Source organism: Lipotes vexillifer, unplaced genomic scaffold (genome assembly GCF_000442215.2).
Source record: "Lipotes vexillifer unplaced genomic scaffold, Lipotes_vexillifer_v1.1 scaffold1378, whole genome shotgun sequence".
Lineage (NCBI taxonomy): Eukaryota > Metazoa > Chordata > Mammalia > Artiodactyla > Lipotidae > Lipotes > Lipotes vexillifer.
In genome coordinates, this window is record NW_006775104.1 from 2,346,163 (window position 1) to 2,362,478 (window position 16,316).

At 42.0% G+C, this 16,316-nt stretch overlaps 1 protein-coding gene across 1 annotated transcript in view; it reads right to left on the reverse strand.

The window, feature by feature from the left end:
* The window catches only part of PARP14 (poly(ADP-ribose) polymerase family member 14), a 45,264-nt gene that overhangs the window by 24,919 nt on the left and 4,029 nt on the right, over nt 1–16,316 (reverse strand). Inside the window, exons 2-6 of the mRNA XM_007449701.1 lie at nt 14,944–15,068; nt 14,163–14,196; nt 10,814–11,056; nt 9,142–9,378; nt 1,536–3,778 (exon numbers count right to left, since the gene is read on the reverse strand). Of these exons, the coding sequence (XP_007449763.1) occupies nt 1,536–3,778; nt 9,142–9,378; nt 10,814–11,056; nt 14,163–14,196; nt 14,944–15,068 (2,882 nt within the window). The remainder of the gene's footprint in view (nt 1–1,535; nt 3,779–9,141; nt 9,379–10,813; nt 11,057–14,162; nt 14,197–14,943; nt 15,069–16,316) is intronic.

Genomic DNA, 16,316 nt, shown 5'->3' on the forward strand with positions numbered 1-16,316 from the left:
TCAGCAGGATAGTTAATGTGAGCAGATTAATCAGGCTTGACTAAGACACCAAGAGAAGACGGGAGAGGTAATGTGACCAGGTGATTGTCAAAGCTGCCCCACGTGGGTCACTGAGGAGTAATGCAGAGCAGGTCTTGGCTTCAGAGGGCACACACCTATGGGAGTGAAAGGCATGGAAGGAATGTCTTACTACTCAGCGTTCAAGGTGAATGAGGACTGGAACTCACTCCAATTACTGACCCTTGGCCAAAAGAGATTTTTGTTTATTTGCTTGTTCTTTTCAATGAGAAACAAAATTATTTTTAATATTTTGAAATAGAGCAATGCACATTCCAACCCTAGCTCCATCATGTGTTAAATGTGGGATTTGGGCAAATTATTTAACCCCTCTAAATCTCATTCCTTCATCTGTGAAATGAGAATAATAATCCTGGAATCTGCCTCATGGCACTGAATGAGAAGATGCATGTCAAGCACTTAGTAGAGTGCCTGGCTCATAGTAAATAGTCAGTGTTAGCTATTATTCTTGTAATTATGACTTAAGCTTACTGTAAGTAGAGATCTAATTTTTTACAATCTCTTTCCATATTTTAAACCAAACGAAAAATGTTTTAAACCAAGTAACAACTTGAACAAAACAGGAGGATGACCCACAGGATGGGAGAAAATATTTGCAAATCATATACCTGTTAAAGGACTTGTATCCAGAATATATAAAGAACTCTTAAAATTCAATAATAAAAAGGTAACTCAACTTAAAAGTGAGCAAAGGATGTGAATAGACTTTTCTCCAAATAAATATGCAAATGGCCTTCCCTAAGCATCCCTGCCCCAGGACTGCCCACATTCGCCCAGCTCAGGAAGTCAACACCTGGCACAGCAGGGGCCTTCCAGGACTGTTTGGATTAGCTAGAGCCTGTGTTGAAAAGGTTGCTAAGTACCTTTTTAAAGTATTTTTAAATACTTTAAATGCTAAGTATTTTTAAAAAACATGTCACCCCCTGGCAGAGCTATAAGAATTGTCCCCACATAATACCCAGACCTTCCCCAGGTCACTTTCTACCTTCCTCCCTACATTTTCTTACTGGTGTTGGGAGCTGATGGTCCCTCAGACTCAGAACCCTCTGGTTCAGTTCCACTGATAAGATTACTGTCTTCCGTCCCCATGTTATGCTCTAATTTTTCTGTATCTGCTATCAGTGAATTTTACAGGAAATTAACCTTAGATCTGCCAAAATATGACAGGTGTAAGAGCACTGAAAAAGTATAGAGAGCCTTGTAAATGTTAGGTATTATTGTGGATTTTCACATTTACTGGAAACCAGTGATCGGAATATGCTATCAGCTCCCCCAGGTAATTGGCTGGATCTCAATTAGTGAATGCCTTGGTGAAGCAGCCCAATTTTCTAAGGAAACCTGTTTCAAGGCAGGGATGGAGGGCATGGGATTCTCCCCTTGATCCTAATCTCCCTTTAGCAACAGGCTAACTGGAGTCCCAGCACCCTGGTGGGTGTTCTGCAAACAGGGGCACTCACTGTAGCACTCTGCACATCTCCTTTCACCAACAGGATCCTCAGGCCTTCTGGGGACAACAGACTTGCTCCTTTTTCATGATCTTTTCTCAAGCTGGGCTGGACTGCTGCTGGGAAACTGGGCAGGGAAGCAACATCAGGCAGGGTGTCTTTAAATATAATTTTTGCACTTTCAGCAAAGGCCTCAACAGTCTTCTCAGCTATATCCACAAGGTAAATCTCTTTCAAGCTGCATCCATTCTGTTTACACTGGAACCATTCCTTGATCGCCAAAATAATGGTCTGCACACACTGGGGTAGGGGAAAGCCGAAGGCTCTGGAACTAATAGCAGGGATGGCTATGGATCGGTACTTGTGTTTTACAGCCAAATGGAGACTTTCTTTTACAGCCATCTCTAACTGCCACACACATTTCTGGGCCTCATCGCTCTTCCACTGGGGCCCTACTGCGTGGATCACATGGTGGTACGGGAGCTTTCCTGCTTTCGAGATGACGGCATGGGCGGGTAAGAGCCTGACCTTTCTTGTCTTCATTATCTGGTCACAGTCTTCTTGGAGCTCAGGGCCAGCTGCTTTTAAAAGAGCAGCCGCCAAGCCCCCCTTGAGCTTGAGTTCCTCATTGGCCGCATTCACCACCACCTCGACTGGGAAGTGTGTCAAGTCTCCTTGCTGCACAATCAGCGAGACTCCAGGGGCTAAATCTGTCTGAAACAAGCACCTCTGCCCACCAGTGCCGCCTCCCTCCTTTTCTTCATCCTTCTGTAGTTCAATAAAACAACCAAATAACCTTCTGACCTCACTTTTATAATACCGTGCTTTATCTCGGAAGAACTGACTGGCTCCTGGCTTATCAATATGGAAGCTTTTAACGCAGACCAAATCCCAGGCTTGCGTGACCATGTTCATTCCCTCCAGGACTTTGGTCTTTGGGCCAGTTAGTAAAATGCCTTTTTGCTTGTTCTCAGGATTAAAAATTACCTGAACATTCATCTTCTTTATCTTTTGCCACAGTAGCTTTTCTGCCCTTAAGTAATCAATAACTAAGGAAGGCTTTACTTCAATCAATTTCTCTATTTTTGTGTGTTTTTCCAGGAAGTCAAAAAGCAAGTCATAGATTTCATTTACTTCTCTCACACAGCCTGTGATGATGACCCGGGCTGTGGTTTCTGAAGTTACCTCATGGATTATTACAGTCTTTGAGGAGGAATTGTGTTTCTTATGCAAATTGCAAGTGAACTCTTTCCATTTCTTACTGTTAAGAACCTCCCTGTCTTCAATGTCAATGCACTTATAATTTAAGGCACTGACCATTTGCTTCTCAGCTTCTAATAGGACTTCAGAAAAAGCACCAGTTAAGAGAACAGTTGTGCCCTCTAGCTCATAAACTGCAAGAATGTTCTGTGCTATGAAGAGAGACTTAGAGAAATCTGCACAGTCAACCTGTTGCAGAAACTGAAAAACCTCTGGGGGAACCTGAATGTTTCTCTGAGCCATGGTGTATACCTTTTCCTGGATTTCACACTTTACTTTATACACATCTGCAGGGAGTCCTTTGAAGAACATGTGTTGAGAGGCTTCATCATAAAACATCTCCACCTCTGGGCACTCTGTGTGGAGATGCTCCTGGACACCGCTGTGCAACAGAAGTGAATACCTTCCTGGAGAAATGGCCAGTTTTTGCTTCAGACTTTGCTCTTCTCTTCTAATTTCTAGAATGGTGCCTTCTATTAAGTCCTTGATCTGTGGCTCAAGGTTTTGTACATCCTCTGATTTCCCCACTAAGGTTGCAATCCCCGTTAGTGCATCAAACTCAATCAAAATCCTATCTTCTAAATTATCTTTTATGATGTCCCATACTGTTGAATCCACTTTAAATGAGGTCACTGTATACTTAGACCGGATACCAGAGAATACTATAGAAGCATCTTTTTGCCAGGTCTTGATTCTTGGTCTTCCTTGACTGACTAAGGTAGCTGCAGGTCTGATGATCACTTCACTGCCAAGTTGGCACAATGTTAGCTCACAGTGACAACGTCTCATTTCATCATTTATCTTGTCAATCAGTTGATTCTTTTTCTGCAAGAACTTCCATAAGGAAAGATCCAGTGGTTCTCTGAATGGTGCTGGAAGCTTGATCAGAGGCTTCTCCTGTCCATACAGGGCTGTGCCCAAAGAAGTATAGTACGGGAACACAGAGAGCGGCATATTATTGAGGTCAAGTTTCTTGGTCATGATGGTGTCTAACACTTAAAGGAAAGAAATTAAGTAATCTCAGTGTAATATGTTTCAGATGAAAAAACAAGCAAACAAGCTTTCCTATTCTAGAGAAAAAAAAATCCTAATGTTTGTAGAACTTTGATGTTACATGCTATTAAAAAGCAGCACTACTCCCAGAGTGCTCAAATATAAACTGATATGTATTAACACTGCACAGGTATTCCTTATTTCATGCAATAATTACTTTCCAGCCAAGAACACTCTATGTTGAAATTCTGTTAAGTAAATTCTAGTTTTCTGTTTTTCTGATAACACTGATATATCACCACCAGGTTAAGAAAGACAGAAGAGAGACTTCTCTGGCGGCGCAGTAGTTGAGAATCCGCCTGCCAATGCAGGGGACACGGGTTTGAGCCCTGGTCTGGGAAGATCCCACATGCGACAGAGCAACTAAGCCCATGCGCTACAACTACTGAGCCCTTGTGCAACAACTACTGAAGCCCACGCGCCTAGAGCCCACGCTCCACGACGAGAGAAGCCACCGCAATGAGAAGACCGCGCACGGCAACGAAGAGTAGCCCCTGCTCGCTGCAACTAGAGAAAGCCCATGTGCAGTAACAAAGACCTGATGCAGCCAAAAATAAATAAATAAATAAATTTATTTAGACATTTCTGCAAAGAAGATATACAGATTGCCAACAAACACATGAAAGAATGCTCAACATCATTAATCATTAGAGAAATGCAAATCAAAACTACAATGAGATATCATCTCACACCAGTCAGAATGGCCATCATCAAAAAATCCAGAAACAATAAATGCTGGAGAGGGTGTGGAGAAAAGGGAACACTCTTGCACTGCTGGTGGGAATGTGAATTGGTACAGCCACTATGGAGAACAGTATGGAGGTTCCTTAAGAAACTACAAATAGAACTACCATATGACCCAGCAATCCCACTACTGGGCATATACCCTGAGAAAACCATGATTCAAAAAGAGTCATGTACCAAAATGTTCATTGCAGCTCTATCTACAATAGCCAGGAGATGGAAACAACCTAAGTGTCCATCATCGGATGAATGGATAAAAAAGATGTGGCACATACATACAATGGAATACTACTCAGCCATAAAAAGAAACGAAATTGAGTTATTTGTAGTGAGGTGGATGGACCCAGAGTCTGTCATACAGAGCGAAGTAAGTCAGAAAGAGAAAGACAAATACCGTATGCTAATACATATATATGGAATCTAAGAAAAAAAAAATGTCATGAAGAACCTAGGGGTAAGATGAGAATAAAGACACAGACCTACTAGAGAATGGACTTGAGGATATGGGGAGGGGGAAGGGTAAACTGTGACAAAGTGAGAGAGTGGCATGGACATATATACACTACCAAACGTAAAATAGATAGCTAGTGGGAAGCAGCCGCATAGCACAGGGAGATCAGCTCGGTGCTTTGTGACCACCTGGAGGGGTGGGATAGGGAAGGTGGGGGGGAGGGAGACGCAAGAGGGAAGAGATATGGGGATATATGTATATGTATAACTGATTCACTTCGTTTTAGAGCAGAAACTAACACACCATTGTAAAGCAATTATACTCCAATAAAGAGGTTAAAAATAAATAAAATAAAAAATAAAAATAAAAAAATAGTGGTGAAATGCAAAAAAAAAAAAAAAAAAGAGAGAGAAGAGTTCGGTCACCAGCAAGGGGATAATTTTTGCTCCAGTGTGAAGAATACTTTCCAGCTCAAATCAAAGCTAATCTAAGAATCATGTTATTTATTTCTTCTTGTACAGTTGCACAGTTTTAGATTTCATAGATGACTTAGATTCCATTAATACTTCTGAGAGGAGGAGCATAATAATAATAGCTTACTACGTGTCAGACAATATTCTAAGTGGTTTACATATATTTAATGCTCACAACAAACCTTTGAGGTAGAGACATGATTATTATCATCCCTTTTTACAATTGATAAAACTGAAGCTAGGAAATGTTAGGTAACTCGAATAGGGTCACACAGACTGTAAAGATCTGAGCTAAGATTCAAGCCAGTGTCTGTCTAACCCGAAAGCCCATGCTCTTGCCCCTGTTCCAAGGGTTCCAAACACAGAGCATCCTCACAGCCATCAGAGAGCCCAGCCCCAGAGACTCAGTAAGCCCTGTACGTCCTTTGTCCCTGCTCTAATCCCCTTGCTGCCACATTTACTGCGACAGCCCCCGTGTGTGTGTAGGGGTACTCTTCTCCCCCAAACCCCTCCTCACTTTGTGTTAGTTATTAGACAGGTACAAGGGGTCTAAGCAGGAAGGGAATTAGAATGAACTCCAGTAACAACTTGGATTAAAATAGCATCTTGTGAAAAGATGTTAAAAATAACTTCACCTTGTGCATGATTGGCTCCTACTCCTGGAGCCAGACCTAATGAGAAAAAAGTGAACTTCAGAGGCCCAGACTCATGGCTTCAACTTCCCACCATGGCCTGGAACAGATTCTGAGTACCAGTGAGTACCACCATGTGCCAAGCACTCTGCAGGTACAATTTAATTTGATCCTCACAACATTCCTCTGAGGTAAGTAGTAATGTGAGCCCTCTATTACAGATGGAAAACAGAGGCTTTGGTGGGTTAAAGTAAGTTCCCCAAGATCACAAAGCTAGTAAGCACCAAAGCCAGGCATTTGCACTCAGGTCTGTCTGACCCAAGTACCACCACAGATATCACCTTAAAGTGGCTTAAGCTCTCCATCCTGTTTTCCTCCTCTGTAAAAAAAAAAAAAAAAAAAACTATATAACTGTGCAGGTTCTTATGAGGATTCAGTGATGAGATACCATGGCAGAAAACACAGCAAAATATCTCATGTAGGGACTTCCCTGGTGGTCTAGTGGATAGGACACTGCACTTCCAATGCTCCCTGGTCAGGGAACTAGATCCCACATGCGTGCCGCAACTAAGAGTTCACATGCCGCAACTCAAGATCCCGCATGATGCAACTAAGACCCAGCACAGCCAAATAAATAAATAAATAAAATATTTTTAAAAAAAAGATCGCGGGGCTTCCCTGGTGGCGCAGTGGTTGAGAGTCCACCTGCCGATGCAGAGGACATGGGTTCGTGCCCCGGTCTGGGAGGATCCCGCGTGCCACGGAGCAGCTGGGCCCGTGAGCCATGGCCGCTGAGCCTGGGCGTACGGAGCCTGTGCTCCGCGACGGGAGAGGCCACAGCAGTGAGAGGCCCACGTACCGCAAAAAAAAGAAAAAAAACAAGATCTCATGTACAACAAGCATTCAATAAGAGTTCCCTTCCTTAAGATTTTGTGAATTGGATTCTGTGAAGTTGAACAAAATAATTTCAGAGTAAATTGCCTAACTTATTCCTCTCAAATGATCTATATAAAGTATAATATTGCTAAATAAATTCTGTTTTTAATTCAGCTTTATCTACAGTTTGTCTCATTATTAACTCATTGTAAGTGGTGAAATATCCTACAATAAAAATTAATGTTATAGATGTACAGGAGACTGGGGGAAAGTGGAGAAGTTAAGAGCACAGATTATGGGGCCAGACTACCCAGGTTCAAATCCTGGCTCTGTCACTTACTAGCTGTGTAACCTTGGTCAAGTTATTTGACCTTCCTGTGCCTCAGTTTCTTCATTTGTAAAATAGGGATTATAATAATAGCAACGCCCATAAAGCAGTGTCTGAGAATGCACTTGGTAGCACCCTGCAGAGCTGTGCAAATGTAAGTCATATTCATAAGAAGACACAGCCAGAGAGAGAAAGGGAAAATCAGTGTATCTCAGACACAGAGGACAGGGAATGAGTGAGTTTTGAGGAGAAGGTGTGGTCAGCATAGTCAGATGGTGCAAAGAGGTCAGGGCAAAGAGCAACTTTTGAGAGCGCCCTACGAGTGCGGCTCTAGCATAAAATAAACCTGAACAAAAGAGTTCCTATTATTATTCGTACACATGTAACACAGACATTCTGAGGACACACCCAACTGCCCCATGCCCTCAAGATGTTTGAAAGCCCCACAGTTGTCAACTCCCATCATAAGCTGGGAGGTTAACTTCTAGAGTAACAGTTCTATGTAGCTCTCTCCCTGGGCCCAAGGTCAGGCTGAGAGAGAGTTAAAGAACATGCAACAGAAGCTCATCTTTCATCCCTTTGCCCAAGGAACGCTAGGTCTTTCATTCCATTTTAATCCAAACCACACCTTCACCACAATTTCCCCAACTCATAACAGCTGAAAGGAGGTTCCTCCAAGCACCCCCATGAAACAGTTTACTTTAAGTGAGTGGCATTCCACATGATCCTGTCTCATCCTCCCTCAGTTGATCCCAAGCACAACGTTCCTTCTTTTCCTAAGAAGTCTGGGCTCCCTAATTCCTACTCCTCAGCCTTGACCTCTGAACATCAGTGGAATCTCCAAGCTGACCTTGCACATGCCTCAGAGAACTGGCAATCTATGTCTACAAATCCCTCAGAAACATTTCCCTAAGGTTCAGCTGGGCAAGGTTTTCACAGGGTCACTGCAAAGCACAATCCAGCAGGCATCCACTGATCATGTGAAACCACCCCTATTAATTTCTGAATGATGACACTGACAAGTGAAGCGGGAAGTTAAGATACTTTATAGGAACTGTGTTTTTCCGAGCATTTCTTTACCTAATCTTGTTGAAGTTAACTTGAGAATTTCTACCAAATGTATAGCTGAAACACAGATCACCTCTTTAAATACAGTATCTCAAAGACTCTTAAGAATTATATATTTTTCAGTCTGTCATAAGTAGAGACCCATGAGAGAATCTCCTCATATCTTTCAAAAACTTGACATTTACTTCTCTAAAGTTTTGAATCACTGGATTCACTTAGCATGATATACCAGATATACAGGATTGCTACTTGGATTTCCAAAACTATATATGGAGGGACCTCCCTGGTGGTCCAGTGGTTAAGAATCTGCCTTCCAGTGCAGGGGACATGGGTTCAATCCCTGGTCGGGGAACTAAGATCCCACATGCCACAAGGCAACTAAGCCCACGTGCTGCAGCTACTGAGCACACGAGCCACAACTAGAGAGCCTGTGTGCCGCAACTACAGAGCCCACACACTCTGGAGCCCACTCGCCACAACTAGAGAGAAGCCCGCACGCCTCAGCTACTGAGCCAGCGCACCACAACAAAGGTCCTGCGTGCCGCAACTAAGACCCGACACAGCCCAAAATAAAATAAATAAATGAATAAATAAATTTTAAAAACCAAAAAAACAAAAATATATACAGATAAAAATAAAATACATCAGAATTCAACTGTTAACTGTTAAGATCTATTAAAATGGTTTTAATTATGCCAGGTAAGGTTTACAAAATTAGGCTAATAGGTATTACCTTTTCTGTCAAAAAATTCAATCAGTGCTGAACTCTCGTCAGGAAAACATTCAATGCTGGCCACTCTTCCCCCTCCGTTACGAGGATTTTCAAATAAACATTTCAAATCATGGTCATCAACACCAGGTGGCAGGTTTTCAACTCGGACTGTTTTTGTCACTTCCAGAAGTCTTGCAGAAAGCTGAAGTTCTTTCACTGAATGGTGCTTGACACATTCATCAACAAATTTCAGGGCATCTACAAACCATAATCAATCAATCAATCAAAAATTATGATTATATCTTTATATTATATAGAAGAAACTGAATATTAATTGAGATAAAGGAGGGAGGCTAAGCACTCAACTTTTAAATGCAAGATTTTAATTCCCACATGAGAATCTACATGCCTAAAGCTTCCAGTCTCTGAACAGCAATGCACATAGGAACGTCTTACCTGGATTGCTGACACTGAGTCGTGTGCCTGCCTCTAGTCACAGCCCCTTCCACCCCTCCTTGACATCACCACCTGAATGCACTCTCTACAATACAAATCTCCTCATTTCACTCCTTCCTTGGCTCCCCATTACCTGCAGGCATGAGTTCAAGCTCCTTGGCTAGGCTTACAATGCCCTTGGCTATCTGACTTCAAACTAATTTCTAAATGTCACCTCTTGTTATTACCGACCATTCATTTTATTTTCCACACTGCCACAAAACCCAGTGATTATTTTGAAAACTACATTCTCTTTTGCCTTTGTATATACAATTTCCTCTGTCTAAAGCGTCCTTCTCCAATTTTTTTACCCTGGTCCTGTTCCTCCTTCCAGACTCAGCCCAATTATCTCTTTCAAATTAATAAATATTGATGGTGAGCCCATGATGTAACAGGCTCCGGGCTAGGATCCGGGGATAGAGGGGATGGATATAACAGCTCCTTGAAATATCCTTGATCAATATTTACTCCTCCCAATGAGATAACACATGGGAAAACACTGAGTCCTTTGCTTGGAATCTCTTTAATAACCTGACTTTAGATTTCTGTTTCGGTGTGTTACTTCTGTCTCCCTGACTGTCTGTCTGTCTGTCTCTCTCACACACACACAAACTCATACAATAAAGTTTGATTTATTAAACATATCAGAGGGACTTCCCTGGTGGTGCAGTGGTTAAGAGTCTGCCTGCCAATGCAGGGGACACGGGTTCGAGCCCTGGTCCGGGAAGATCCCACATGCGGCGGAGCAACTAAGCCCGTACACCACAACTACTGAGCCTGCACTCTAGAGCCTGTGAGCCACAACTACCGAGCCCTGTGCCACAACTACTGAAGCCTGCGCGCCTAGAGCCCATGCTCTGCAACAAGAGAAGCCACCACAATGAGAAGACCGCGCACGGCAACAAAGAGTAGCCCCCGCTCGCCGCAGCTAGAGAAATCCTGCGCACAGCAACAAAGACCCAACGCAGCCAAAAATAAATAAATAAAATAAATAAACTTATTAAAAAAAATCAGAATTTGGTTTCAGAACGAATTTGCTTCTCTTTCAAAATAAGAAAGCATCTGTATTAACTTGGAGTCCTCTCTTACTAGCTATTAGAAAGAGTGAAGCTTTCAGAAACATTCCATAATCTAGTTGTCCCAAATCCCAAAGTGTAGTGCAAAGTAGGCTGACAAATGGAGCATCCTTTGATCTTACCAGTATATTTTTGAAAGGTAACTACAGCAACATTAAAATCTTGTATTAATTCCACTTTAAAGTCATCATTGGTCAGGCCACTTATGTTCTCCACTAACAAGATTAGCATCATATCAGTCACATTTGCCTTCAGATTTTCAAATGCAACCAAAGAGGAAATATTTTCACATTCTTTTGGGGTGTCTTCCTTTTCTTCTGACCTTCTATTGAGAGAGATATTTGCATCTAGTTCTTCTGATGCATCTGATTTTAGGGAGACAAAAAGGGTACAAGATGTTATATTTATCTACCATGTTCTTAGCAAAGTAAATTATCATAAGCTAATTACACTGCCCTGTTCCCTTCCTGGTCTCTTGGCTAACTCAAATAAAATATATCTTAGGGGACGTCCCTGGTGATCCAGTGATTAAGAATCCCCCTTCCAATGCAGGGGACATGGGTTCGATCCCTGAGCAGGGAAATAAGATCCCACATGCCACAGGGGCCGCAACTAGAGTGAAGACCCAATGCAGCCAAATAAAAAGATATATTTTTTTAAAAAAACAGATCTTAGAGGACTTTTAGCTTAATATAATTAAAATAAAAAATAGTACTTAATTGTCTATTAATATGATGTTGATAATGATTATGTTCAATTTCATTACACTCTTTTCTGCCTTGTTTCTCTAAGGAACCTGCCTTGTTTTTCATAGCACTTGACATATATTTCTATCACAGCACCAAATTACAGTTATTGAACCAAGCTACTCCAAAGCAAGGGACATATTTATTCATCTTTGTATTGATGGCATATGGTATATAGTTGAGGCTCAATAAATGTTTGAATTGGAGAATTACTGCTTAGGTCACTGGAGAAAAGCAGGACTATCCCATGCCCATATTTGGGCATCACCTAACACATTATGCTCTGAAAAGCAATAATTTCCTATCACTGGAGAGAAAAAGGATACTTACGGTGAATGACTAAGGAATGCACATGGAAGATAAAATGGCCCAGAGAATTATGGGTATACCTCAAACTTACAGAATAGCAACCACCCAAGCCAGCTTGTTCCGCTTCATCGTTGGCCATAAGTCTGAGTTACATATACAGTTGACCCTTGAACAACACGGGGAATAGGAGCATCAACCCCCTGCACGGCCAAGTAACTGCATGTAACTTTGACTTCTCAAAACCTTAACTACTAATAACCCACTGTTGACCGGAAGCCTTACTGATAACATGAACAGTCGATTAACACATATTTTGTATGTTATATGTACATCTACAGATATTTTATGCATTCATGACATAGCTAATTTTTTCTTAATTTGTTCAATATTTCTAAGCTATGCAGTTCATCTGTTTTTTCAAATTGTCACAAATTTCCAGAAATTTTTCAAATATATTTATTGAAAAAAATCCACATATAAGTGGAGCCACGCAGTTCAAACCCGTGTTGTTCAAGTGTTAACTGTATACAGAAGGTCAGTCTCACTCTATGATTGTGCAATGAAGCATAATGAGTATGTTATGATCTTTAGACATTCTGTGAGCAACTATTCAATTAGCACCCTTATGTTCAAGGCACTGGTTGTGTGAAGATGGGTGCGTACAAAAAATGCTAGAAAAGGAAATTACCAGTTTTCTAATGGATGTATACAAAAATAAATAAATAAGAAATGGAACTGACATTTGTAAATGTTTATCATGGCAGAGTAAAATGCTATGTGCTCACCAAATCCATTTTGTTTTCTTCCTAGGCAACATTTCCCAGACTTCCTACAGTTGAGTTCCTACAGTAGAGTTCATGTGGCTAATGGAATATGGGTGGATCTGGTGAATTCCATTTTCCAGACCTGGCCAATCAAATCTCCTTTATGTGAATCTCCTTCTCCCTTGCAGTGACCTTGGAGGCCACATATCACAGATAACAGTATCAAAAAGATGGAAGGAGCCTGGATTCCTGAATAATTGTGTGAAGCAGTCTAGACTCCCCCCACCACCCTAGCTGCCGACTACACTGAACTGTGACTTGGGGGGTTGTTTGTTACAGCAGTTAGATGACCCTGACAAAAACTCCTGTTATGTGCTGGATGTGACACCACACAAACACACACTCATGCCAAATAAAAAATAGCTTAAGGATTCAATAACAACATAACTTAGCATTCAGTGAGACAGGCATGACAAACCAGAACGACTACCGGAGTCGGGGTGAGCTATATGAGTTCGACCCTTGACTCTGCCACTCTTTAGCCATGTGAACTTGGGCACATCTCTTAATTATAAAATGAGACTATTGGACTTAAGTGAATGGAAAGAGCCTTTGCACCAATATAGTTTATAACCCCATGACTATTAGAAGCTTCATCACAAGAGTGGCTTGGTTGACTGCCAAATAAAGTCAACTTGATTGTGTCAACAATCAAGCCAGGAATCCAAACAAGGGAGGTGAAGGAATTGGGCTGGCCTGGAATGGCTTCAGAGAAGAGGAAGAACCTGAGTAGATCTTGAAGACTATCCTAGAATTTAGGTAGAGAAAAGTGGAGTAGAACGTATTGTGAGCAACAGAAGTATAGACAGAGTGCTGAGACTGCACCAAAACCATTTAGGAAATGGCAATTTGACAAATGAAGCTTAAGGAGCACTTGTGCAGAGGTGTAAGAAATGAGGCCACATATAAGTGATATCATATGGTATTTGTCTTTCTATGTGGAATCTAAAATACAACACAAATGAACGTATCTACAAAACAGAAACAGACTCACAGACATAGAGAACAGATTGGTGGTTGGCAAGGGGGAGGAGGGGTAAGGGAAGGAAGGATTGGGAGTTTGGGATTAGCAGATGCAAACTATTATATATAGGATGGATAAACAACAAGGTCCTACTGTATAGCTACTAGGTTGCTGGCTGTTTCCTACAGCAGATGGGACGAGAAAAGCTGCCGCTGGCCTGGAGAGCTACACCCACATCCTGCACCCAGCGCTCAGAAAGCAGCACTAACTGACTTAGCCACACACAGCACCCACTGTCACATCATGTCCTTCCTTCACAATGGCTGGATGGGCACAGGCAGACTCTAAAGGTCAGTTCATCCACCTCCCGGGTACCTCTTTATCCTCCCATCAACTGCAAGGTGTCTCCCAGCCCCCACAGAGAGAGCTGTTCCCATCCTTCTGACCTGAACCCTTAGGGCTCAAGAGGCAACCCTTGCACAGCTGGCTAGGAGGATGGAGGTGATGCAGCCCAAAGCATCTCTCAGCTAACAAACCCTGCCTTGTGAAGTCAAGAAGAGAAGGATGACCTCCGCAACACATAGTGCTTAATATTGAAAGCAAAACTGCCTGGTGAATGAGAAGTTACCTGATTCTTTGACACGTTCTTTGGTCTTGGATTCCTGAAACCCAAACAATAAAGTAGCATCAATAAATTACTAATAACCTCTTTACATTAAGAAAGTGTCCCTAAGACCAGACTGGAGATGTAGGGTCTACAGAAATTATAACTAAAAGCTCAGGCAATGATGCTGTTGAATATACAGCACACAAATCACCGGTAAAAACGAGCCAAAAATAAAAGAAACCCCAAAGGAGCACCAAGTGTTTGAGGTAAGACCTAAATCAGAGAAATAATTTAGCTCATGTTCTTCTTCCCATTTAACATTTATTGAGTGTGTACTATTAACAAGCACTAGGCCACGTGCTTTACTAAGGCTGTCTCATTTAATCCTCACAACAATCCAATAATCCAAAGAGGTCAATACTATTACTATCCCATTTTACACTTGAGGAAATACTTAGTACATTACAGTATAGCTCACTGGCCCCTCTAAACCATGTGAAAATGAAACAAATATATCAAGTATCTGGGACAAACAGACCCAAGATTTTACATCTCAAACCACCATTATGGTAACCCCCCAATCTTGAATTTTCAAAAGCGTCAAAAATCAAACAAAAATTGCGTCTTCTTCCATTATTTCATACCTACCCTATCACCACTCTCACTCCCTCCACATCTGTAAGTTGCTTTCCTCACCCCAGTTTGAGTTGTACCTCATTCCACCATATTTCCTCATCGTGGTTCCCATCCCACACACCTTGGGAGGACACCCTACTTCCCTTGTAATCACCCCTTTACTTACCATTGTTGGAACTTTCTCCTCCTGGACTTCATCCGTGGCTCTGGGCAACTGGACAGTTAACTTGAATGTTCCTTTTCCTGGCCATACTAACTCGTGGCTCTCTCTCGCCAGAACTTGCTGCCGAACTGAAATTTTTTTTAAAAGGCAACTGTTAAGCAATCTTTATTCACAAAATTATTCTGTGATTTCCATAGACTTCACCATCATCAGCCAACGGCTTGGTCAGTTTCTCAAGAGAGGCGATGTGTGGTGAAAAGGGGGAAGTTTAGCAAGCAGACACAGATTTGAATTCTATCTTTAAACGTACTTTTTTAACCCTGAGCATGTTCCTTAATAAGCCTTATTTACAAAATCTCAGTCTTCTTGTCTATTAATTAATGAAGACTGTCTTGTGTGGGTATTACATGGATTAGATTCAAGAAACATTATAAAGAACTTAGTACAGTACGTGATGCCCAATAGGCACTCAGAAAGGTAGCAATATTTATTTTACAGTGAAAGGAAATACTTAAAGCATCCCTCACTGTGAGCCAGGGATGCTAGGACGTGACATTATGAAAGCCATGTTTTAGGAAAATCACTCAGGTGAACATAAGCAGAATAGAGAGGAGCCTCATTAAAAAGGTATTTCAATCAATTCTTTAACCTGTGATAAGATGGGAGAGATTCTTACCAAAAAAAAAAAAAAAAAAATTAACACATTTGGCAGCTGGGCTGTAGTGGAAGAAAAAAATGAACAGTGGACATGAGTCCAAAGACCTGGATTCAAATTCCAACTTTGCCACCAACTAGCTGTGTCATTGAGAAAATATCTTAACTTCTTGCGTCTCAGTTTCCATACTTGAAGCAGTGTCTGTGAATGAATTTTGTGACACCCATAAGAGCTGTGTAACTGTAAGTTATTGTACAATTATAAGAAGGAGCAGTCAGAGAGAGAAAAGGAAAATCGGTGTATCTGAGACAGTGGAGAACAGGGAATGAGTGAGTTTAGAGGAGGAGGCCTGGCCAAGGTAGTCAAGTGGTACAAAGAGGTCAGGGCGAAGGACAACCTTGGAGAGTGCCCTGCATTCACAGGTGTGGCTCTGCTATGGATGTTGGGCTACCTGTTATATTCTGATATGGTTGCCTGCTGAGGCTGAAGATATGGGTAGAATCTTTCATCAAGAGGGACTTGAGGGCTTCCCTGGTGGCGCAGTGGTTGGGAGTCCGCCTGCCGATGCAGGGGATGCGGGTTCGTGCCCCGGTCCGGGAAGATCCCACATGCTGCAGAGCGGCAGGGCCCGTGAGCCATGGCCGCTGAGCCTGCGCATCCGGAGCCTGTGCTCCGCAATGGGAGAGGCCACAACAGTGAGAGGCCCGCGTACCGCAAATAA